Source organism: Capricornis sumatraensis, chromosome 4 (assembly GCF_032405125.1).
Source record: "Capricornis sumatraensis isolate serow.1 chromosome 4, serow.2, whole genome shotgun sequence".
Lineage (NCBI taxonomy): Eukaryota > Metazoa > Chordata > Mammalia > Artiodactyla > Bovidae > Capricornis > Capricornis sumatraensis.
The window spans coordinates 11313784-11340273 of NC_091072.1; the positions used below are offsets into that span (position 1 = coordinate 11313784).

Sequence of the window (26490 nt, forward strand, 5' to 3'; positions counted from 1 at the left end):
GTCATAGCAATTAAACACTTTGAAAATCTTAAGTCATGTCTTCAACCAACAGGAAATGAATATTTAAAATGGCAGAGGGGGGCTTCCCTGGTGGCTCTGTGGTAAAGAATCTGCCTGCCGATGCACCGGACACAGGTTCGATCCCTGATCTGAGAAGATCCCACATACTATGGAGCAACTAAGCCCGTGCACCACAACCACTGAGCTTGTGCTCTAGTACCAGGAGGCCGAAACTGCCGAGCCCATGTGCCACAACTAATGAGGCCCGCAGGCCTTAAAGCTCGTGCTCCACAACAAGAGAAGCCACCTCAATGAGAAGCGTATGCACTGGAACTAGAGAACTCATCTCTGCTCACTACAACCAGAGAAAAGCCCCCACAACAACAAAGGCCCAGCACAGCCAAAAATAAACAAATAAATAAAAATTATAAAAAAGAAAGAAACTGACTACTTGCAAAAATAGAAGTAAATAAAATGGCAGATGGAATTCCCTGAAAGTCCAGTGTTTAGGACTTAACCCTTTCACTTAACACTTTCACTGTCGAGTGCTCAGTTTCAATCCCTGGTGAAGGAACCAAGATCCTGCAAGCTATGTACTGTGACCAAAAAAAATAAATAAAATGGCAGAAGATACAGAAAATACAAAATCATAAATCTCATCAGCAGAAGAGACCTCAAAAATTGTTGATGTTGTTCAGTCACTAAGTCGTGTCCAGCTCTATTTGACCCCATGAACTGCAGCACTCCAGGCTTCCCTGTCCTTCACTATCTCCCAGAGTTTGCTCAAAAATTATCTAGTCCTATCTAGAATTAAGTTTATCTTCTACAGTAAAAGTTCCTTCAAAAATGCAAAGCGAGTTCTGTTTCCCCACCCTCTTGTCACTCCACTGAATGACATTCCTGTGCACCCCTTGTAACACCAGGAGCTATGTGGCAACAATGTGAGCACCCAGTGAGGAGGCACACACTGTCACAGAGAAGCAGCAGGCGCTGGCGCAGAATGTCAGCCACAGTTTGAGGTTTAATTGCCTCTGATGGTAATTCCTAAGAATTGTAGTTAATACTCTGAAGGCTAGACAGGCTTCTAGAAATGGTCCAATTTGAACTATATTATTTGAACTATATTATTTTGTTGCTGTTTAGTTACTAAGTTGTGTCTTACTCTTTTGCAAGCCCATGGACTCTAGCCCACCAGAATCCTCTGTCCATGGACTTTCCAGGCAAGAATACTGGAGTGGCTTGTCATTTCCTCCTCCAGGGTATCTTCCCGACCCAGGGACTGAACCTGCATCTCCTGCATTGTTTGCAGGCAGATTCTTTCCACTGAGCCACCAGGGAAGCCCCATTATATAAATACAATTTTGATATGTTTCTATGTGTTGCTGGAGTTCTTTTAGTTATTGTTTTATTCAATAACAGTATTTTCAGATAGTCCCATTGGCTATTTTCACTTTGAACACTAGTGGGAAACACACTCATCTATAACAAGAACCTTTGAGAAATCCAAGTCATATTAAAAGTTTATCAGAGGCATTTGGTGCCCTAAAAGAATCTCCTTTTCATTGGTTTGAGCAACGGTGCCAAAAGCAGCCGTGGGGAAGAGAACCGTGTTACATGGTAACGACTGAGAAGGCATTCTATTGATTCCATGTCTTCTGTACATCAGGGAATCAAAGAAACAGATCCTTTCTTGGGAGACCTTGTCCTCTTGGAAAACTCTTCCCTTGCTAACCAGACCAGAGCCTCCCAGGAAGTATTCAGTCCTGCCTCTTGGCTCTTAGGACTGGAAAGCAGTCACACAGTAAGTAAAGACCTAGCACAAGATTTCCCACAATAATGAAAACACTTGTTTTCCATATTCTTCTTTTTCTTGCTACTCTGCTTAAGAACATTGTGAGGAGGAGGAGTCCTTTTGAACAATATCTGTTCCTTCAACAAATATTTGTGGAACATCTATTATGTACAAGACACTCTTCTTTGTGCAAGGGAGAAAACAGTAAACAAAGCAGACCAAAAATAAAATCCCCACCCCTGTGAAGGTGACATTCTACTGAGTGAGACAGACTATAAACACAATGGATAAATAAATTCAATAATACATTAGAAGATATATGCCACCGGGGGAAAAGGTGAGGAGGTAAAGGGGGTGACTTTTGTTGGGGGCAGAGTGATCAGAATAGAGTTTTTCAAAGAGCTGTCAGGACAAGTGCTTCAAACACTGGGACAACTGAATGAAAACTGGCTTTGGGGGTGAAGAACATTAGAGGGAGAAGAAATAGCAAGTGCAAAAGCCCTAAGGGAGAAGTCTGCCTGCTATGCTCAAGGATCAAATAAGGAAGCCAGTAGAGTTGGTGTGGACTAAGGCAGTGAGGGTACAATCAGAAAGGTGGGACGAGGCCATTGCATGAATCTGACATTTTACAATGAGTGAAATAAGGCAGGGGAGTGACACAATGAAAAGCATGAAACAGGAAACACATGATCTGATTTATGTCTTAATAAGATCACCAGGTTGGCTATACTAGGCAGGAAAATCTCACAGGAGGCAACAACTAGAAAGAAGGCATTATTACTAATTGACACAGAGAAGATGGGGACGGAGCAGGTTTTAGAAGCAACAAGATTTTGAGTCTAACAGATGTCAAGTGGAAATGTCAAACTAGAGCATAAGATAATTATCTGATAAACAAGCAAGACTTCAATTTAAAGTCATTTTTTTATTTCTTATTATTTTTATTTCCTATTATTGTTCTTTATATGGTTAACACAAGTGCCTGCAACAATGTATATTCTTACATTCTTCAATAATGTAAGAATATATTAATTAGCTAATAGTCACAGACATGTGTATATTTCCTACACTTGAGTCCCTAATTTTAATCTAGAGTGCACCACTTCTAAACAGATTATTCTTGAAATAAACTTGTTATTCAGTCCTTGGGACACATTTTCTCATAGAAACAATGTTTTATTTGTGTGATTCTAAAGCAATCTACAAAAGAATCTGTTTCATACACAAGGAAGTTGACTATAGTACTGAGAAGGATCACAAAATCTTCACCACTTCTTATGCAGTTTAGTAAATCAAGATAACAACAAACATCTCCATGTTGGCCTTCATAAACACTCTGGATGATAAAACAAAGATATTCTTTTCCCTAGTCATCCTTGGCCATCACCAACAGTATTAAGAAGGATGAGCTTCCTCTTTTCTTGGCTTGAATATCAATTAAAGCATTCCTACTCTCCATCTATCACCTCTGGGTACTAAGATATTAATCTAAAGCATATCTACATCTCTTCCATCACATCAAGGTGAGTTTTATAAAACTGATGCAAAAGAAGGTAGAAGGGATGGAAGTGGTCTATCAGGATATGACCCACAAAAATCAACTATCATTTAGAATATTCTCTCTATGACTAATCTGGAAAAAAACCAGAACACAATTCCACCACTACCGTCCTAATCCTCATAGCCTAGGAATAGGAAGTCCTAAGAAAGGATTCTAAGTGATGGCACTCAGGTTTTTTTTTTTTTTTGCAGAGCAATCTGGAGACTTCCTTGTCAGTCTAGTGGTTAAGACTTTGCATTTCCAGTGCAGGGGACATGGTCTGATCCCTGGTCAGGAAACTAAGATCTCAAATGTCACACAGTGTGGACAGAAAAAAACAAATTTGTTTTAATTAAAAAAAAAAAGAGCACTCTGATTATGGAGGCTTTCTGATAATACTGAAGGGCAGAGTTAAGAAAGACCTGTCTCTAGGAAAGACACCTCCCAGGAAGATCACCACTCATATGACCAGGCATCTAAGAACAGTGTAAGGAGAATACTACCAGGTCCCTCAAATATCTTAAATATAAAAATTACATTACAAAGTTAGATTATCTACCTTTTAAACAGAGGTGGCTTCAACTGATTATCTGGGAAAACTCTAGCATCAAAAATAAAGCCCTATGTTAGACAACTGTATTCCAACATAAAATAAATATATATTTTAAAATTTTTTAAATAAAAAAAATTTTTAAGGCTTAACTTCTAACAGTCAACTAATGTTCACTAAATAGCATAGGAAGTAGAAGGTGGGATATCTGTCCTCAAAAAGGAGATTTAATACACTAAGGATAACATAATCTTACTTCTCAAATTATTCTTACAAAAATCTGTTCAAATACAATGTCTAATACATTATCAAAACATAACATGAAGACACAAGATATTACGAAAACTATAAAAAAAATGAAGACACTATGAGAAAAAAAACAGATAAACTCAATAAAGTCTCCAGATACTAGAATTATCAAACAATAACCACCCAAAAAGAAAATCTCTGCATGCTTTGGTCAGAGACAAAAATGAGAAGCTTGAAAATTTGGGCAGGGAACAAATCCACAGTCATTAACACAGCAAATTTGATGTGTTTTTCTAAAATATATTCTTTAAACATTTAAAACACTCTGAATTCATCTTACAATTTGTATTAATTTAATTGGCATTTTTCATTCTAAGTGGTATGCTGTAAGGGTATCATAATCAATGGCATCTACATTTGCATAATACAGTATATTAGTAATCATATTAAATATAAGCAGATTAAATGATTCAATTAAGAGACAAATATTTCCAGGCTGGTTTATAAAAAAAAAAACCTAAATGTAGGTTGTTTAGAAGGATATATCTAAAACATAAGAATAAAGAAAAGTTCAAAGTAAAGGAATAGAAAATATATACTGTTAACCAAAAAAGAACATCTGTGGAAGGTAGATTAGTATCAGGCAAAATTGACAGTCCTATCTAATGCAATAAAAAAGGAAATGAAAGACATACAAATTAGGAAAGAAACAGAACTGCCTTTGTTTGTGAATCTCTGTGGTTGGATTGCCACAGCTCATGCCCAGACCCATGCCAAGTGTCCACACCAGCCCCTCTTGCCCAAATACTACTCCCCTCTGGGGAGAGGGTACTTGTACTGAGAGGGGGATACCACACATGTAAAGGGAACAGAGCACGCTAAGACCCAACCCTCAGAGCTTGTACTCTGGCAACTTGGGACCAAACCCCACCTCCAATAAGGCAATATTGGCCACTGAGCAGCGAGGAAGTGCCATCAAATAAATACCCAGCTCTAGCTCCAGAACCCCCATCTCCAGTCCCATCCCCTACCGAGGTGATAGCTGTCAGCATACCCTGAGGAATACAAATACATGATTTGTATTCACGACAAATCCAGCTCTCCCACAAAAATACAGATGATCCAATTTTTTTAAATGGGTCACACATCACATTAACAAATTGAAGAATAAAAACCATATGATCATCTCCATAGATGCAGGAAAAGCTTTTGATAAAATTCAATATCCATTTATGACAAAAACTCTTCAGAGAGTGGGCAAAGAGGGAATATATTTCAACATAATAAAGGCCATATTATGATAAGTCCACAGCTAACATCCCAATAGTGAAAAGTTGAAAGCATTTTCTGTAAGCTCAGGAACAAAACAAGGATGACCACTCTCACCACTTTCACTCAACATAGTTTTGGAAATCCTAGCCATAGCAATCAGAGAAGAAAAAGAAGTAAAAGGAATTCAAATTGAAAAAGAAGTAAAACTCTTTGCAGATGACATGATTCTATAAACAGAAAATCCTAAAGACACTACCAGAAAATTACAAGAGCTCATCAATGAATTTGGTAAAGTTGCTAGATACAAAATCAATGCACATAAATCTGTTGCATTTCTATACACTAACAACAAAATATCAGAAAGTGAAATTAAGTGAACAATCTCACTTACCATCTCATCAAAAACAATAAAATATCTAGGAATAAGTCTACCTAAAAAGGCAAAAGACCTGTACCCTGAAAATAAGACACTGATGAAAGAAATTGAAGATGACACAAACAAATGGAAAGATATAACACGTTCTTGGATTGGAAGAATCAGTATTGTTAAAAATGACCATACTCCCCAAAGCAATCTACAGATTCAACGCAATTCCTATCAAACGATTTTTCACAGAACTGGAACAAAAAAAAATTTAATTTGTATGAAAACACAAAGACCCCAAATAGCCAAAACAATCTTGAGAAAGAAGGATAGACCTGGAGGAATCACACACCCTGGCTTCAGACTATGCTACAAGGCTACAGTCATCAAAACAGTATGGTACTGACAAAAAAACAGACATATAGATCAGTGGAAGAGGATAGAAAGGCACAAAAATAAGCCCACACAGTTATGGTCAATTAATGTATGATAAAGGAGGCAAGAATATACAATGGATAAAAGATAGTCTTTTCAATAAATGGTGCTGGAAAAACTAGACAGCTATATGTAAAAGAATGAAATTAGAACATTCTCTAACACCAAAAATAAAGTCAAAATGGATTAAAAGCCTAAATGTAAAACCAGATACTATTAAACCAGATGCTCTTAGTGGAAAACAGAACAGAACACTTGTTGACATAAATTACAGCAATATTTTTTGGTTTCCTCTTCTAGGGTTATGGAATAAAAACAAAAAATAAACAAAAGTGGGACTTAATAAACTTTAAAGTTTCTGCACAGCAAAGGAATCCATAAACAAAACAAAAAGACAACCTACAGACTGGAAGAAAATATTTGCAAATGATGCAACCAACAAAGGATTACTTTCCAAAACATGCAAAGAGCCCATACAGCTTAACATTTTTAAAAAACTGCCTACTCAAAAAATGAGCAGAGGACTTAAATAGATATTTCCCCAAAGAAGACACACAGATCACCAACAGGCACATGGAAAGATGCTATATTGCAAAATACTAGAGAGATACAAATCAAAACTACAATGAGTCATACCAGTCAGAATGGCAATCATTAAAAAGCCTACAAATAATAAACACTGGAGAGGGTGTGAACAAAAAGAAACTCTCTTATACTGTTGATGGGAATGTAAATTTGTGCAACCATTATGAAAAACAATGTGAGGATTCCTTAGAAACCTAAAAATAGAGCTCCCATATGATCCTGCAATCAACCCCACTCCTGGATGTATATCTGGAGAAAACTCTTAATTCGAAAAGATACTTGCATTCCAATGTTCATAGCAACACTATTTACAACAGCCAAGACATAGAAGCAATCTAAATACTCACCAACAGATAAATGGATAAAGAAGATGTGCCATGTATTTATGTGATATGTGTATATGTATATTGGAGAAGGCAACGGCACCCCACTCCAGTACTCTTGCCTGGAAAATCCCATGAACGGAGGAGCCTGGTGGGCTGTAGTCCATGAGATCGCTAAGAGTCGGACATGGCTGAGCGACTTCACTTTGACTTTTCACTTTCATGCATTGGAGAAGGAAATGGCAGCACACTCCAGTGTTCTTGCCTGGAGAATCCCAAGGATGGGGGAGCCTGGTGGGCTGCCATCTATGGGGTCGCAGAGTTGGACACGACTGAAGTGACTTAGCAGCATATATGTATATAATGGAATTCCATGAGCCCATAAGAAAAAATGAAATAATGCCATTTGCTGCAACATGGATGGACCTAGAGATTATCACATTCAGTGATGTAAGTTAGACAGAGAGAGACAAATATATCACATCTGTGTGAAATCTAAAAAAATGATACAAATGAACTTATTTATAAAACAGAAACAGATTCACAGACAGAAAGCAAATTTATGGTTACCAAAGGGGAAAGGCAGGGGGAGGAATAAATTAGGAATTTGGAATTAACATATACACACTATTATATATAACACAGGTAAACAACAAAGACCTAGTGTATAGCACAGGGAGCTATATTCAGTACCTTGCAATAATTCATAATGGAAAAGAATCAGAAAAAGAATATGTGTGTGTTTATGTGTGTGTGTGTACATAGAGCTTCATAGGTGGTTCAGTAGTAAAAGAATTCGCCTGCCAGTGCAGGTAAACACAGGAAATGTGGGTTAGATCCCTAACTCAGGAAGATCCCTGAGAAGGAAATGGTAACTCACTCCAGTATTCTTGCCTGGAAATCTCATGGACAGAGGAGCCTACTGGGCTAAATCCAGGGGGTCGCAGAGTTGGCCACTGCTGAGGAACTGAGCACACACACATATATGCATGTATCTACAAGTGAATCACTCTGCTGTTCTCTTGAAATTAACACATTATATTAACTATAATAAATTAAATTAATTTAAATGAGATGAATTAATCAATAATTAGAGTTCTTATACCATTCAGATGAAAGAAAATTTATACTGATGCTTTATAGTACATGGCAAATAATTTCTTCCCAGAAATTTGACTACTGATGAGGGATACATTCATTGTTTATTTTTAGCATTAAACAAATGTTCAATAAATGGTTTTAAAAAAGAAAAAGGAAGAAGAATAAAAAGAATTCAGTTACTCACGATGCTCCCGAATTCATGATGCAGCTCTTTACAGGACAGTGACAACCTCTCCCATCATCATGACTCATTCCAAGGTTATGACCCAACTCATGAGCAACAATGGATGCAAATGTCTCCACTGGGATCTGCCCAAACTGTCCAAACACAGGAAGGTATTAATTAAGTTTCTGAACAAAAAGGATTATTCTTTTTTTCTAAAATTACTTTTTCACAAAAGGAGATTCACCACCACAATGTTGGCAGCTGACATGATAAAGCAAGCAACCAACATCAAGATTGTGAACACTGCAGTCTAGTAAGAAACTGGAGTGACTTAACATATTGATGATGGAGGTAGACCATTTAAGCAACAGATCAGGAGCACCAACAGATTATTCATGGTGGTTGATGGGAAAACAAGCTCATGGTTCTAACTTAATTTCCTCGGACGGAGTCTCTGTTTCTTAATTCATAAAAAGTGAGGCATTAATGATCACATAATAAGTACTAGAAAACTTAAATCCAGTCTCTAGGGCAAGAACAGATCTTCTATGGCCCTTGTAACACTCAAAATATTGTTGTAAGGACTAGGAGAGGAAATAAACGATTGCTGGACATTTCATAATGCAAACATGCAAAGATGTCAAGAAAACATACCACGTTAATCCCACCCGCATGGCTCCTTGAACAGACTGTCCCCACAAACGCCATTCCCGCAGTCCCACCAAACCCTCTTTTCCTAAATGAAGAGAACAGGGAAAAGTTATAAAATGTACTTGAGGAGAAAAAGGTACACGTTGCTCCTATTTCTTTGGGTAATCTTAAACTAATTGGTAAACCTATAAAAACTGGGGGAAAAATGACAAAGATAAATAGCACTTTAAAAATCAGAGTTCAATTAAAGCCTTATCTCTTTTTTATCTTCAGAGAGTGAAAGTTAACATTACAAGTTCATTTTTCAGACAAATGAAGATATACATTAGATATATCAAACCAACTTGTTTTCTACCTTTTAGATGAAAAACCTTCCTAAAATGCATTATATTTATTTATTCAAAAATTCTAGTGAAAAGAGACAGATAACAAACTCAATGGCATATTCATACAGGAGGCTGCAAGCAGGAAGCACAGAGAACAGAAGAATCAGAATGGTCTCCAGGTTGCTCCTTGAACATAAGGAACACACCTGATCTCAGGACCTGGTCCCTGTGCCTTCCCCAATATACACCCATATCACTCCCTCATCTCCTTCAGGTCTTTACACAAAGGTCATCTCTTCACTGAGGGCTTCCTCATCATGTTATTTAAAATTTCAACCTCACTCCTTCAATATTTCTACCTCTACCCTCTCAGCTTTATTTTTCCTCCTTACCATTTATGGTTATTTAGCACACTATAAGCTGTTAGGGTAAAACCCAAACAAAGTTTTTGGCTGACCCAATACATATACTTATTTATCTTACAAGATAACTCTCCTTCAACACAGTATGAATTCCATGAGAGTAAGAATTGTCTCTTTTGTTCACTGCCATAACCAAGGGCCTAGGCTATATACATAACAAACATTTTTTAAATCAATGAATAAAACATTCTCTGGGACACCTGACCAGCCAGGATAAGAGTCTGCTACTGACATAAGGGGATTGCCATGGAAACATTTTAGCCAGATCACCCCGTAGTGAGCCACTTTTATGTCCTCAATGCTTCAAGAAAGGCTTTTTAGTATCCCATTCTCAACTACAACCGATCAGGGATTATCAGATATCTGAGAAACACCTCTAACATGGCAGTCGAAGACCAAACAGAGAGAGACGGCTTGGTAGGTGTGGCTGGGCAAAGCACAGGGAGTGCTTGTTGCCCGTTCCTTTTGGTCTTTTGTGAACAAGAAGGCATACTCACTGTTGGGGTACGAGGACACTTCTGGGTACGGTTTTACTAAAAATTCATTGAAATGTCAGGATCAAGCTTTTGTGGTTATGGGGTCATAAAAATCCATGTAGGCATTCTCAGTGCCTTACTCTAAATTAACTCATATGACCAAAAAAAAAAAAACAAGGGAAATTTCACCTCAGAAAAAATTATTTTAGGTACCATTCAACATTGAAGGAGGGAAAAATTATTACATAAAATATTTTTTGGCAAAAAGCCAGCCTATCAACCAGAAAATTTCTAAGAAGAATAAAATTTTTTTATATTTTAAGTGAGGGTCTTGCTATAAGCTTTTGGAATATATCTGTATTAACTAATCACATAAGCTTAAGTTTTATTATAGTACCATGAAAATGCTATGCAGAAAAAAGAAAAATGTTTAAAATATATCAGAAGGACGGCAAAGAGACTTTAAAAACACTATTGTACCCATGAAATAAGAATTTGACTACATAAAAATTTTGAGGGAAACAAAAATAGCTATTAAACATTAAAAATAAGATAGCTGAAATGAGAAACACAATAAAAACTTTAGAAGGTAAATTTAAGGAAATATCCCAGAAAATAGAACAAAAAGACAATGAGAAGAAAGGAAACAAAAGATTAAAAAAATTAGAGGACAACCACAAGAAACTCAACAGCTGAGTAAAAGGAATCCCTGAAGGAATGAAGAATAAAAATAAAGAGGATGAAATCACATACAAAATAATTTGAGAAAAATTCCTAGAACTACAATTTCAAGACTGAAATTACCCACTAAGAACACAGCACAATGAATGATAGAAGACCTACACCAAAGCATATCATCAAGACAATTTAGAGGTCTGGGAACCTCTAGAGAAGATCCTACAAGTTCTCAAAGAAGGAAGGGAAAAAAAAAAAGGCATATACTAAAAAACAGGAAACAGAATGCATTGAAGTTTCTCAGTGAAGCTGTACTGAGATAGAATTTATGTACAAAAAAATTCACCCATTCTAAAGTGAATTTTTTTTAAAAAAATGAATTAAGGCTTCTCAACAGTAATTTGGAAGTCAAAAGACCAATGGCCATGCCTTCAAAATTCTGAAGGAAAAAGATTTCATGCCAAAAATGTTAGACCTGACAAAATAACCTAAAATGTACAAAACAAATGAAAAAGCACACCCCTGAAACAATGAATTACTTCAGCACTAGGATAATCAGAGGTCAAATTGAGATAATTTTCTTTAATTAAAGTATAGTTGATTTATATTTTGTTTCTGGTGTACCAGAGATAATTTTTAAATTCTGTTTTGAGATTGTAAAGCACATTTTCTGACATGAAAGAGGTCAGAACTTTTTTCTTTCAATATATCCTTTCACAAGAAGAAACTAGAAAACATGCCATACTAAAATAAGGAAGTATACCCAGGAAAGAGGAAGAGGATATGGGATAAAGGTCACAAGAGATCCAACAAAAACAGGTCTTATTAGCACACTGCACTCATTCTACAAATCAAACTTTTTCCTCATTTAAATGAATGCTCAAAAACGTTAAGAGGATACGACTGCAAAAAAAGAAAAAAGCAAAAATTATTATTCTCACCATATCATAAAGAGTACCTTTAAAAACATCACTTACAGAATTAGCTGTGCACTGTCATGCCTCCGACGTGTTATAAGAAACTTTTCCCGCCACTGTACAAAGTTCGACAACACATCACCAGCACCTCCAGCCATACTGATCAGATTTTCATTTGTCCAAATCTCAAGCCCAACTAGCACAATTCGAATATTTAACATAATGTACATCTGGGAAGAAAACAAAAATATACAAAATTTATTAAAGAATATGAGAACAATTCCTAGGTATATATCTGAGAAAAAAAAAAAACACTAATTTGAAAAGATATGTTTAACCCAATGTTCACAGCAACAGTATTTACAATAGCCAGGATTTGGAAGCAACTTAAGTGTCTGTCAACAGGTGACTGGGTTCACACACACACACACACACAAATGGACTATTACTCAACCATAAAAAATGAACATTTGCCATTTACAACAGCATAGATGGACTTGGAGGGTATTATGCTTAGTGCAGTAAGTCAGACAGAGAAAGACAAATACAGTATGGTATCACTTATAGGAGGGCTTCCCTGGTGGCTCAGTGATAAAGAATCTCCCTACCACTGTAGGAGATGTGGGCCAGGGAGATCCCCTGAAGAAGGATACGGCAACCCACTCCAGTACTCTTGCCTGGGAAATCCCATGGACAGGGAAGCCAGTTCATGGGGTCACAAAGAGGCAAATACAACTTAGCAACTAAATAACATCATCACTTCTTGGTGGAATCTTAAAAAAATACAACAAACTAGTGAGTGTAACAAAAGAGAAATAATTCATAGATATAGAGAACAAACTAGTGCTTACCAGTGGGGAGAAGGAAGGGAGGGTGTACAGGGTTAAGAAATACAAACTATTAGTTACAAGGAAATACAAGCATATACTGTACAACACAGGGAATAATAGCCAATATTTTATTGGGTTGGCCAAAAAGTTCTGTCAGGCATTTCATAAACAGGTATGAAAAAACCCAACTGAACCTTTTGGCCAACTCAATATAATAACTATAAATGGAGTTTAACCTTTAAAAATTGTGAATCACTATATTGTACCCCTGTAATATATATAAAACTGTATTATCAACTACACTTCAATAAAAGTAATATAATAAAATAAAGAATATGAGAATATCTTTGAACTTATAATTAAGTAACATAACCACTTAAAAACAGGATTCCTCTTTATCAAAAATGTTTCCTTCAATATAATGGAACTCTAACTTTCCAAGGGTCTGAGTTTCTTCATTGATAAAACAAAAGTAACAAAGGTTTGAAATCCTTTTTATCTTCCATTCCAAAATCTGACAAACTCTGGATCTTTAAAGTTATTGGTATTTTGGTTTCAAACCTTTCCCTAAACTAATGAAAGCCTATTTACTGTTCACCTTTAGTTCACTTAATATAAATATTCATATATAAAGCGCCTGTCTACAATGCAGGAGACCCGGATTCAACCCCTGGGTCGGGAAGATCCCCTGAAGGAAATGGCAATCCACTCCAGTACTATTGCCTGGAGAATCCCATGGACAGAGGAGCCTGGTAAGCTACAGTCCATGGGGTCACCAAGAGTCAGACACGACTGAGTGACTTCACTTCACTTTAGTTCACTTAATATAAATATGCATATATTTCACTATAGAAATATCAGTGAGTTAGATTACAAGGTGCTACCCCAGGATCCTTTTGGAGGTATAAATAAGATCCAACATAGTGAACTACATGTTATACATATACTGTATAGTGAACAATATTACCTTTCTAAACTCTTGTCTAAAATTCTAATGACATGTACCCCAAAGGTTTCAGATAAAGGCTTATAGAACTCATCTCTACTTCACAGAGATACTGTGAGCAATAAATGAGTTATAAATATAAGTCACTTGACTCAGTTTTTAGTACATTATCAGTTCAGTTCAGTTCAGTCGTTCAGTTGCGTCCAACTCTTTGCGACCCCATGAATCGCAGCACGCCAGCCCTCCCTGTTCACCATCTCCCAGAGTTCACTCAGACTCACGTCCATTGAGTCCGTGATGCCATCCAGCCATCTAATCCTCTGTCGTCCCCTTCTCCTCCTGCCCCCAATCCCTCCCAGCATCAGAGTTTTTTCCAATGAGTCAACTCTTCTCATGAGGTAGCCAAAGTACTGGAGCTTCAGCTTTAGCATCATTCCTTCCAAAGAACACCCAGGACTGATCTCCTTCAGAATGGACTGGTTGGATCTCCTTGCAGGCCAAGGGACTCTCAAGAGTCTTCTCCAACACCACAGTTCAAAAGCATCAATTCTTTGGCACTCAGCCTTCTTCACAGTCCATCTCTCACATCCATACATGACCACTGGAAAAACCACAGCCTTGACTAGACGGACCTTAGTCGGCAGAGTAATGTCTCTGCTTTTGAATATGCTATCTAGGTTGGTCATAACTTTTCTTCCAAGGAGTAAGCATCTTTTAATTGGCTGCAGTCACCATCTGCAGTGATTTTGGAGCCCAAAATAATAAAGTCTGACACTGTTTCCATTGTTTCCCCATTTATTTCCCATGAAGTGATGGGACTGGATGCCATGATCTTCATTTTCTGAATGTTGACCTTTAGGCCAACTTTTTTGCTCTCCTCTTTCACTTTCATCAAGAGGCTTTTTAGCTCCTCTTCACTTTCTGCCATAAGGGTGGTGTCATCTACATATCTGAGGTTATTGATATTTCTCCTGGCAATCCTGATTCCAGCTTGTGTTTCTTCCAGTCCAGCATTTCTCATGATGTAGTCTGCATAGAAGTTAAATAAGCAGGGTGACAATATACAGCCTTGACGTACTCCTTTTCCTATTTGGAACCAGTCTGTTGTTCCATGTCCAGTTCTAACTGTTGCTTCCTGACCTGCATTCAGATTTCTCAAGAGGCAGGTCAGGTGGTCTGGTATTCCCATCTCTTTCAGAATTTTCCACAGTTTATTGTGATCCACACAGTCAAAGGCTTTGGCATAGTCAATAAAGCAGAAATTAGTACATAATAAACATTCAAAATCACTATCATCATCATTATGTTTGGTATTCATATTCATATTAGAGATTAAATTTTTCCACATACAAGTGATACTGTATGACATTTGTCTTTCTGTGTCTGACTTCACTCAGTATGATACACACTCTTATATGTGGACTCTAAAAAAAAGAGGGTACAAATCAACTTATTTACAAAACAGAAGTTGAGTAAGGTGGGGGAAATCAACTTATGGTTACCAAGGGATAAGGAGGGGAGGGATAAATTAGGAAATTGGGACTGACATATACACTGCATATAAAACTAACGAGGACCTATTGTATAGTATAGGAAACTCTACTTTATACTCTGTAAAGGCCTATATGGGAAAACAATCTGAAAAAGAAAGAGTGGATATATATATAATTGATTTACTTTGCTGTATACCTGAAATTAACACAACATTATAAATCAACTGTATTCCAATAAAAACTTTTTTTTTTTTTTACTTTATTTTAGTTTACAATACTGTATTGGTTTTGTCATACATTGACATGAATCCACCATGGGTGTACATGCGTTCCCAAACATGAACCCCCCTCTCACCTCCCTCCCCATAACATCTCTCTGGGTCATCCCCGTGCACCAGCCCCAAGCATCCTGTATCCTGCATCGGACATAGACTGGCGATTCGATTCTTACATGATAGTATACATGTTTCAATGCCATTCTCCCAAATCATCCCACCCTCTCCCTCTCCCTCACAGTCCAAAAGTCCGCTATACACATCTGTGTCTTTTTTGCTGTCTTGCATACAGGGTCATCATTGCCATCTTTCTAAATTCCATATATATGTGTTAGCATACTGTATTGGTATTTTTCTTTCTGGCTTACTTCACTCTGTATAATCGGCTCCAGTTTCATCCATCTCATCAGAACTGATTCAAATGTATTCTTTTTAATGGCTGAGTAATACTCCATTGTGTATATGTACCACAGCTTTCTTATCCATTCATCTGCTGATGGACATCTAGGTTGTTTCCATGTCCTGACTATCATAAACAGTGCTGCGATGAACATTGGGGTACATGTGTCTCTTTCAATTCTGGTTTCCTCGGTGTGTATGCCCAGCAGTGGGATTGCTGGGTCATAAGGCAGTTCTATTTGCAATTTTTTAAGGAATCTCCACACTGTTCTCCATAGTGGCTGTACTAGTTTGCATTCCCACCAACAGTGTAGGAGGGTTCCCTTTTCTCCACACCCTCTCCAGCATTTATTGCTTGCAGATTTTTGGATCACATTCTGACTGGTGTGAAGTGGTACCTCATTGTGGTTTTGATTTGCATTTCTCTAATAATGAGTGATGTTGAGCATCTTTTCATGTGTTTGTTAGCCATCCGTATGTCTTCTTTGGAGAAATGTCTGTTTAGTTCTTTGGTTCATTTTTTTATTGGGTCGTTTATTTTTCTGGAATTGAGCTGCATAAGTTGCTTGTATATTTTTGAGATTAGTTGTTTGTCAGTTGCTTCATTTGCTATTATTTTCTCCCATTCAGAAGGCTGTCTTTTCACCTTGCTTATAGTTTCCTTTGTTGTGCAGAAGCTTTTAATTTTAATTAGATCCCATTTGTTTATTTTTGCTTTTATTTCTAGAATTCTGGGAGGTGGATCATAGAGGATCCTGCTGTGATTTATGTCTGAGAGTGTTTTGCCTATGTTCTCCTCTAGGAGTTTTATAGTTTCTGGTCTTACATTTAGATCTTTAATCCATTTTGAGTTTATTTTTGTGTGAGGTGTTAGAAAGTGATCTAGTTTCATTCTTTTACAAGTGGTTGACCAGTTTCCCAGCACCACTTGTTAAAGAGATTGTCTTTACTCCATTGTATATTCTTGCCTCCTTTATCAAAGATAAGGTGACCATATGTGTGTGGATTTATCTCTGGGCTTTCTGTTTTGTTCCATTGATCTATATTTCTGTCTTTGTGCCAGTACCATACTGTCTTGATGACTGTGGCTTTGTAGTAGAGCCTGAAGTCAGACAGGTTGATTCCTCCAGTTCCATTCTTCTTTCTCAAGATTGCTTTGGCTATTTGAGGTTTTTTGTATTTCCATACAAATCTTGAAATTATTTGTTCTAGTTCTGTGAAAAATATGGCTGGTAGCTTGATAGGGATTGCATTGAATTTGTAAATTGCTTTGGGTAGTATACTCATTTTCACTATATTGATTCTTCTGATCCATGAACATGGTATGTTTCTCCATCTATTAGTGCCCTCTTGATTTCTTTCATCAGTGTTTTATAGTTTTTAATATATAGGTCTTTAGTTTCTTTAGGTAGATATATTCCTAATAAAAACTTTAAAAAGGAATATGTATCTAATTCTTCAATATCTCCCACTAGATGAATAAACTCTAAAATCTCAAACCAAATCCTTCCCTCTGTCTATCTCTCTCTCACACACAGAGTCATATATGGTTTCAGAGCAGGAGACAGCCTTATTTAAAATAAGTTTTATTGAGATTAGTTGTTTGTCAGTTGCCTCATTTGCTATTGTTTTCTCCCATTCAGAAGGCTGTCTTTTCACCTTACTTATAGTTTCCTTTGTTGTGCAGAAGCTTTTAATTTTAATTAGATCCCATTTGTTTATTTTTGCTTTTATTTCCAGTATTCTGGGAGGTGGATCATAGAGGATCCTGCTGTGATTTATGTCAGAGAGTGTTTTGCCTATGTTCTCCTCTAGGAGTTTTATAGTTTCTGGTCTTACGTTTAGATCTTTAATCCATTTTGAGTTTATTTTTGTGTGCGGTGTTAGAAAGTGATCTAGTTTCATTCTTTTACAAGTGGTTGACCAGCTTTCCCAGCACCACTTGTTAAAGAGATTGTCTTTACTCCATTGTATATTCTTGCCTCAAAGAGACACAAGTACCCCAATGTTCACTGCAGCATTGTTTATGATAGCCAGGACATGGAAACAACCAAGATGTCCATCAGCAGATGAATGGATAAGAAAGCTGTGGTACATATATACAATGGAGTATTACTCAGCCATTAAAAAGAATACATTTGAATCAGTTCTGATGAGATGGATGAAACTGGAGCCGATTATACAGAGTGAAGTAAGCCAGAAAGAAAAATACCAATACAGTATACTGACACATATATATGGAATTTAGAAAGATGGTAATGATGACCCTGTATGCGAGACAGCAAAAGAGACACAGATATATAGAATGGACTTTTGGACTATGAGGGAGAGGGAAAGGGTGGGATGATTTGGGAGAATGGCATTGAAACATATATACTATCATGTAAGAAACGAAGCACCAGTCTATGTTCGATACATGATACAGGATGCTTGGGGCTGGTGCACGGGGATGATCCAGAGAGATGATATGGGGTGGGAGGTGGGAGGGGGATTCAGGATTCGGAGCTCATATACACCCGTGGCAGATTCATGTCAATGTATGGCAAAACCAATACAGTATTGTAAAGTAAAATAAAGTAAAAATAAAATTTAAAAAAATAAAATAAAATGTTTCTCAGCAAAAATTCAAAGATCTCTGCATAAGTGCCAGAGAACCTCAGTCTATCTACTGTAAAATAAAAGTCATATTTTATGGCAAGACAAGAAAAATTTACACAGAAAAATTTTTCTCTGCCCTTTGGCCTCCTCTCTTACCCCACTGTGCATTTCTGTATCCGCATAAGGCATCAACCAAACCTCCCCATCGGCAGAAATACCTGCTCAACCATAAAGAGCAACATTCTCCTAACATCAAAAAGGCAACTCCTTAAAGATAACATTCCTTCTTAACCTTGCTAGGGCCATGATGATGCTTAGGTCTAGATTGTGTAAACTGTCAATAATACCTCATTGAATGCACATTTCTCTGTCTCAAAAAAACTTACATAACTGTGCCTTGACTTCTAATGGGAAAAACAGTTCTCAGAGCTTTCTGAGATGCTCTTCCTGGGTTATAATCCTCAAATTTGGCTTGAATAAACTTCTCATTTCTTTCTTAGATCAACTGATGAATTTCTCCTCAACACTAAAGATAAAGTAGATGCTAATTTGAAATCTCATTTGTCTCACTCTCTCTAAAATTATACTTTCCTTATAAACATAGAAAAGTTACAAAACAAATTCAAGAGCAAACCCCAGAAAGACTGATTATTCTATCCTCTAGAATAATCACAGCTCCAAATCAGACAATTTTAAAATTCTATTCAGAGGCTGTGAGAGGAAAGGACAGAATAATCCCAGCTGATAGAAAATAAACTTACACTATCCAAGTAGTTGGCTAAACTTATCATCTCTTCTCGCACTGCAGTCTGGTTTTTTCCCATGTTATCATACTGAAAAGCAAAGAAGAAAACTCATGATCACCAAAGCAATATAAGAAAAAAAATTCTACAATCTCAAGATAAGAATCCAAATATTTTATTTAAACCATTTTCTACCTATGTGGAGAAAGTAATGAGAAAAAATATTTCAAGTCTCCTTTTTTTATCACTTGTCCATCATATTCTACTGGAACCTTTAATACATTATCTGGGACAGAGTTCATGCTTATTCACATTCCCTTATGCTTCTTTCTACACTTGAGGATAATGAACCTATAACAAACAAATAAGAATACATTTCTATCTCCTAAAAGTATGGCTTATTATTTTCCAGTCTACATACAATAAGGGTTTTTTTAAAAAACCATAAAGATTCTCAAAACTGACTCTGCAGATTACAAAAGGACTTGTCAGTTGTGTTAAGTTTCTGCAAACAATTTGGTTCACAGCAACAGCAAAGCTGGCAGAAGTCAGATAAAACATTTCAAATAATCTATAGGTTAAAATATATAGCAGTTATATCTAAAATTAATAATCTTGCAAATGCTGAAATAAATACATAACTTTTCTTAGTTGAGTAAAGCACAATCTTAAGTATAAATAAGGAAAATGTCCTGTGTTATTCTGTATAATGAAATAAATAGTAAATGCTAAGCTGACCCATTCTCCTCTGCTCCCTTCTAAACTTATCATCTTAACTCTGCTCCCTCCTAAGAAGGGAGAAGTTTAACATTTGCAAATTACCCAAAACAAACAGTGGAAAAACATCACCAGTAAAAATAAAGATAGAGGTAACGTTAATGCTACATTCAGTTCTGGACATATTACGAATATCATGTATAAATATTACAGGGAAAAGTCATTTAACAAAAATCAATACAAATATATTTCATATTTCCTTCATGGGATCCTCACTTCTCATCTTCTTTTCATGAAAAAGGAGAAAAACTGTCACCAATCCTACCTTTTCCTTCTCTACAACAATGAACAACTCTACATAGCGGGTCTGTGGCAAGATGTCTCTTTTTCTCTGTCAAAAAAAACACAAACACCATAAAGGAAAGCAAAAAGTTAAAAGACTACATTCTTCAGATTACATATAAGACGACTACATATAAGACTCCTATTTTTAACACACAATGATCTTATCCTAACTTCTAGTCACGTGTTTCATGTCTGCTAAGAATTTCATAAAATGATTTTTAACACACCCTACATCAATAAGGCCAAAAGACATGTGTTTTTAAAAATGATATATGCCATCTGTAGCACTCTGAAAAAAATTCTAGTTAAAGATAACATGAGTTATTCAAGTTTCCAAAGGTGAATTATTGATTCTCTAATATCAAAACTATACACACATACACATATTTTAATTGGATGCCCTACTACTCTGTCAAGAGTGGAAAAAAGAATATCTGCTAATAACCCAAGGAAAAGGAAGGACAAGGTCTGCACTTTATTTTCTTGTCCTTTATTTTTTTCCTTCCAGTCTTATTGAGTTACAATTTGCACTGACATACAAGGTTGCTACTTTTAAAAAATGACTAGTTTTGTGATTTTCAAAAACTTACATAAACTGTCCATATATGCTCAGCCACTCAATTGTGTCCAACTCTTTGCAACCCCATGGACTGTAGCCCGTCAGGCTCCTCTGCCCATGTGATTCCCCAGGCAATAATAGTGGAGTGGGCTGACATGCCCTCCTCCATAGGATGTTCCTGACACAGGGATTAAACCCACGTTCTCCTGCATCTCCTGCATTGGCAGGAAAATTCTGTACCACTGCGCCACCTGGGAAGCCCCCATGTAAAGTACAGAATGAGCTAAAATTTAAGTGTTTTCCAATGACTAAACTTAAAAAGAACCATCCAAGAATCAAATGACTGGCAGAACAGATGATGAAAACAATGCCATAAATTCGTATGAGTTAATTAAAATACTCTAGAAGAGGCACAAGCCTCTTGTAGAGGCACAGTGACATCATCTCTATTTATAGAGAAAGCTGCCTTTGTCTGCAACTGAGGTTCCTCTGGTCCCAGAAACAGCTCAGGTTAAGAGACCCCTCTTAAGAGGAAGCTAAGGAATCCTAAAGAAGTCTCAAAACAGGGATACCACGAGTGCCCCAGGAAAACATCTGAGATCATTTAAGTCCTAAAACTCAATCTCTCTCTTTCCCTCTCTGTCTCTCTCTCTCTCTCACTTTAGAGCTCCAGTCTGTGTAAAGGGTATTCACATTAAAAAGTCCACTGCTCTCTCAAAGTCACGGTAATGGATTATTAGAGGGCAATGACAAAAAGAAATATAGTTACTGTTTAAGACTTAAGCCCTCGTTTCCAAAACACAGAAGTCTGACTGTATTCAACTTTGTGGCAGGAACTACATATTACTCATCTTTTTATCCCCTGGTACCCATCACAATGTCTGGCACAAAGCTGGCAAAAACACAGTAATAATAGGTATTGGTTTAATGCACAAATAGATGATTGTTTTTAAACCTGAGTCAGAGCCATGAAGAAATACATTAGCTCCTTACTCGAAGCAGCTGAGTGATGCTAGGATGCTCCTCTTCTTCATCCTTTGTGGTTTCTTCTTCCATAACTTTGTTGGAAACCCCACATTTCAGAGGCTCTTGGTGGACATCATCCATTCGATAAAAGATGTGCTCAAAATGAGAGCTGTTCTGCAGGGGTTCAATCCCATAACTCACATTTTCTATATGCAGCAAGCCTCTAAGTGTTGTATTACACATACACAGTTTTTTAGGATGGAAAAAAAAAATACACAGGAAAAGGAATTAAGAAACATGAATTCAAGTCCTAGTTCTTAACATATGTAAGAAGGGATAACATGGTGTTGAGAAAAATAGAGAGGTTTTAGAGTTGGGCAGCCCTAAATTAAAAGCTCAAGACAACTATTAACTGGCCTGAAAGTTACTTAACCCCTCTGTGAGATCACTGTATAAAGGCAATTCAGAATAGTGCCTTAAAGTGTGAAGTCTGGAGGCCAGAGGACCAAAGTTTGAATCCTAAATGTTTCCTACTAGCCGTAGTAGACATTCTCCCTAGAGTTGTCCTGAAAACTATTTAATGAGCACAAAAAATACTTAGGACACTGCCTGGTACACAGTAATTGTTCTACAAGTGTCATAGCTTAGATGGAGATAGTACTCATCGCCATCTCATACAGTTTGCTTGAGAATTTAAAGAAATATTTATTAGTTCAATTAATCATGTAACCAATCAACCAGTCCAGTGTGATATTGCCAGGCCCTTCATAAATTTAATATTATTATCACTTCACTTGACACATGGTATGATTTCTCTGAACCTCAGCTTGCTCACCTAAATATGGAAGCAATCAACCCCTTCTCACAGTCATTATGAGACTTAGATGAAAGAACAGAAGTAAAAGTTATATAAACCTAAAAGGTAACAAATTTAAAGTATGCTTTATTTTAAAATAGCAAAATTTATTTAGTGGTCTCAAAAAAATGAAATTTTTTATTTAGGTACTAAAATTCATCACCTGTAATACTGTCCTAAATAAACATGCCAAGAATGACATCTGAAACACAGAAAGACCTTCAGCAACATCAAAGTAAAATCTAAATTTAAGTACCCTAAAATGACTTGTGCTGGAGACAGAGATAAGTAAAGGGAAAAGAATTAAGGGAATGAAAAACTGCTGATAAAGAAAGTTCCTTACCTGAGTCCGAAACAGTCGCTGAGTGCAATGGATGAATCGTAAGTGCCCTCCACATATCCCCGATAATGACAATGATTCTAAATGATTTTTAAAAAAAGTGTCATCTTCAAAATACTATTACCTTGCTGAAAATCATCATAGAGAGTGCAGAACTAAAAGTTATTTGAGGCCAATCAACTAAACTTTTTATTCTATTATTGGTTTAATCACTAAATCATGTCTGACTCTTGACACGCCATGCACTGTAGCCCACCAGGCTCCTCTGTCCGTGGGATTCTGCAGGCAAGGATACTGGAGTGAGTTGCCATTTCCTTCTCCAATTCTATTACTGGCATCCCATAATTATCACATGGCAGTCTTTGGACTATCTTCAGACTGTCTATCACCCTATGGGTACAAAGAATTTGAATTTCTGCCAAATTTTTAAGGCAGAAGTCCAGAGGATACTAAGTACAAACAACTCTACCCCAATAACCTTTAAACCTAGAAGCAGAACAAGGCAGCATAATGTTATGTTTAACATTTTCAATCACAGGTAAGAAGACACCACAGCAGCCAACTGAAATCCAGTACAGAAGAGGATCTTGTGACAGACTAATGACACCAAGGGGGAAAACAATTCAGTACACGGCAAAAACAGTGACTTGGACTTTCTTTTTCTGCCTAAGCATATTGATTATATTATTATTGTTAGTTATACATTTAGCCATCTTGATAAGTTAAAGACCATTTATTCTTCATTTTGAGCAAGAAATTGACCAGTGGAAATATAAGCATATCACTTATTAATACCAGATTTTTTTAGTACACAAGGAGTTTTTTTTTCTCTTTAAAACAATTGTAAAGCACTGGGGGAAAAAAAAAAAAACAGCCAAGGGGAAGAGGAGAAGGAGGAGGAGGACTAAACTTGCCAGATATTATGACATATCACCAGCCCTTAATAATTAAAATAGTAGGGTCCTCCTATTATACAGAGTGAAGTAAGCCAGAAAGAAAAACACCAATACAGTATATATGGAACTACTAACGCATATATATGGAATTTAGAAAGATGGTAACGATAACCCTATATGCGAGACAGCAAAAGAGACACAGATGTATAGAACAGTCTTTTGGACTCTGTGGGAGAGGGCAAGGGTGGGATGATTTGGGAGAATGGCACTGAAACATGTATAATATCATATATGAAACGAGTCTCCAGCCCAGGTTCAATGCGTGATACTGGATGCTTGGGGCTGGTGCACTGGGACGACCCAGAGGGATGGTACGGGGAGGGAGGAGGGAGGGAGGTTCAGGATGGGGAACACGTGTATACCTGTGGCAGATACATGTTGATGTATAGCAAAACCAATGCAATACTGTAAAGTAATTAGCCTCCAATTAAAATAAATAAATTTATATTTTAAAAAAATACAACAAAACAGTAGGGTCCTGGTGGTGCATTAACTGAGAGACCAACCAGTGGAGCAGAACATAGTCTCAAAACAGATCAAAATACATGTGGAACCTTATATGATAAAAGTGGCTCATCTCAAATCACCAAGGAAAAGATGCACTTGTAATAACTGGTGCTCAGCCCACGGATTAGACATTTGAGAAAGGATAAAAGTAGATCCATACTTCACATTATACATAAGAATAAGCTCCAGGATGGGGTGGGGACGGAGGTTCAGGACGGGGAGATACATGTGAACTCATATGGAAGAAAACAAATTAAAAGAAGAAAAAGATCCAAATGGATCAAGAATCGAAACACTAAAAAAGACGAACCTATGCAAGAACTAAAAGAAAACGTAGCTGAATTCCTCTTTAACCTGGGGTAGAGAAAGACTTTCTATCACTCAAAATCTTGCTGTAACAGGAGGAAAGACCGATTGTTTTTACTGCATTAAAAAAATAAAAAAGATTTTAAAACTTCTACATTAAAAGAAACACCAAGAAAAAGTAAAAAGACAACTCACAGACTAGAGGGAATAATTTGTAACTTTTATCATAGCTAAAACTATACTATAGTATAATACAAAGAACTTTGAAACTTTAAAGGGGAAAGATTAAATCCAACAGAAGATGGTGCAAAACGATACAGGATGCTTGGGGCTGGTGCACTGGGATGACCCAGAGAGATGGTATGCGGAGGGAGGTGGGAGGAGGGTTCAGGATTGGGAACTCATGTATACCAGTGGCGGATTCATGTTGATGTATGGCAAAACCAATACAGTACTGTAAAGTAAAATAAAGTAAAAGTAAAAAAAAAAAAAAGAGTTGAACAGACAATTTACAAAAGGTATAAAAATGCCCTTATATAAATGAAAAGACTTCAGTTTCACTCATGATAAAGTAAGAACCCGTGCATCAATGCTGATGTAAACAAATAAGCAGGAAAAACTCTTCTTGACAGGAGAAACAAATACAACAGTGCATATAGAGGCACTGATGAAGTTAGGAAATCACCATTTTAACAACCACCATAACAACTGAGGCAAATATTAAATACTGAAGCCAGTGAGTACAAATTTGAGAAGTAATGGGATAGTTACAAAGCCTCAGAATATCTAGCCAAAAGATTAACTAAAAGAGCAAAAACAGTAACTTCACAGAGAAGAAACTAAGCAGACAACTCCTTAATAATCAACGTTAACACTGTCAGTGATAAACTAATTACAAGACATGCTCATGATACGATACAGGGAACCCTTCAAGGTGGATCCCTGCCAAAGGTGCATAACCTGAATCTGATTGTGAGTAAACATCACACAAACTCAAACTGCAGGACATTCTACAAGACGTCAGCCTGTACTTCTCAAAAGTGCCCATGTCATGAAATACAAGGGAAGACCAAGGATTTCCAGACTAAAAGAGATGGAAGACTGCTTGGTGCAACACATGAACTTGAATTTCCTTTCACTATACAGTACATCATTAGGGTAATGGACTAAAACAAACATCAATAAGGTCTGTAATTGAGTGACAGTATTGCTTCAATGTTAACTTCCTAATTCTGAGAACTATACTATGGTGACTTCTTTTGAAGTTCTTGTTTTTAGGATATTTACACTGAAATATTTAAAGGGTAAAGGGACACCAGGTGTACAACATACTCTTCGGGGGAAAAAAATAGAGAGAAAAGGATAAAGTACGTATGATAAATGTTAACACTCAGAGAATCTAGGTGAAGGGTACACATGACTGTTTTCTATTATTCCTGCAACTAATGTGAGAATTTCTGAAAAAATTAAAAAATTATGCACTAAACAACACAGGCTAAATTTCAACATTTTACAGCATTTTCCAGTGTGGGGTTATTTACAACCACTGCTTTTCTTTCTAGCACTTTGAAGTTAAAGTCTAGCTTTGAGTTTGTCTTCTCACCAGAGGGAAAGAAATATCTCTTCTATTACAGATAGGGTAGCACTTATGAAATAGTAACACAGTAACTCACAAAATTAAATTTGTGTGTTCAATTTGTTAGGGAAGCTTCTCACTTCAATTACTATAGAAGGGCTCATCATTTGACATGACTGAAATTTAGCACTTGATCACTTAATCTACCAGCTTGATGGTATTTCTTTAATAACT

General features: G+C 36.7%; 1 protein-coding gene across 1 annotated transcript in view; it reads right to left on the bottom strand.

Annotated features, from left to right (window-relative positions):
• ADAM9 (ADAM metallopeptidase domain 9) overlaps positions 1-26490 on the bottom strand; it is a 98659-nt gene that overhangs the window by 46427 nt on the left and 25742 nt on the right. Inside the window, exons 5-11 of the mRNA XM_068970690.1 lie at positions 22915-22991; positions 21743-21938; positions 20171-20236; positions 19147-19218; positions 11905-12074; positions 9032-9113; positions 8396-8529 (exon numbers count right to left, since the gene is read on the bottom strand). Of these exons, the coding sequence (XP_068826791.1) occupies positions 8396-8529; positions 9032-9113; positions 11905-12074; positions 19147-19218; positions 20171-20236; positions 21743-21938; positions 22915-22991 (797 nt within the window). The remainder of the gene's footprint in view (positions 1-8395; positions 8530-9031; positions 9114-11904; positions 12075-19146; positions 19219-20170; positions 20237-21742; positions 21939-22914; positions 22992-26490) is intronic.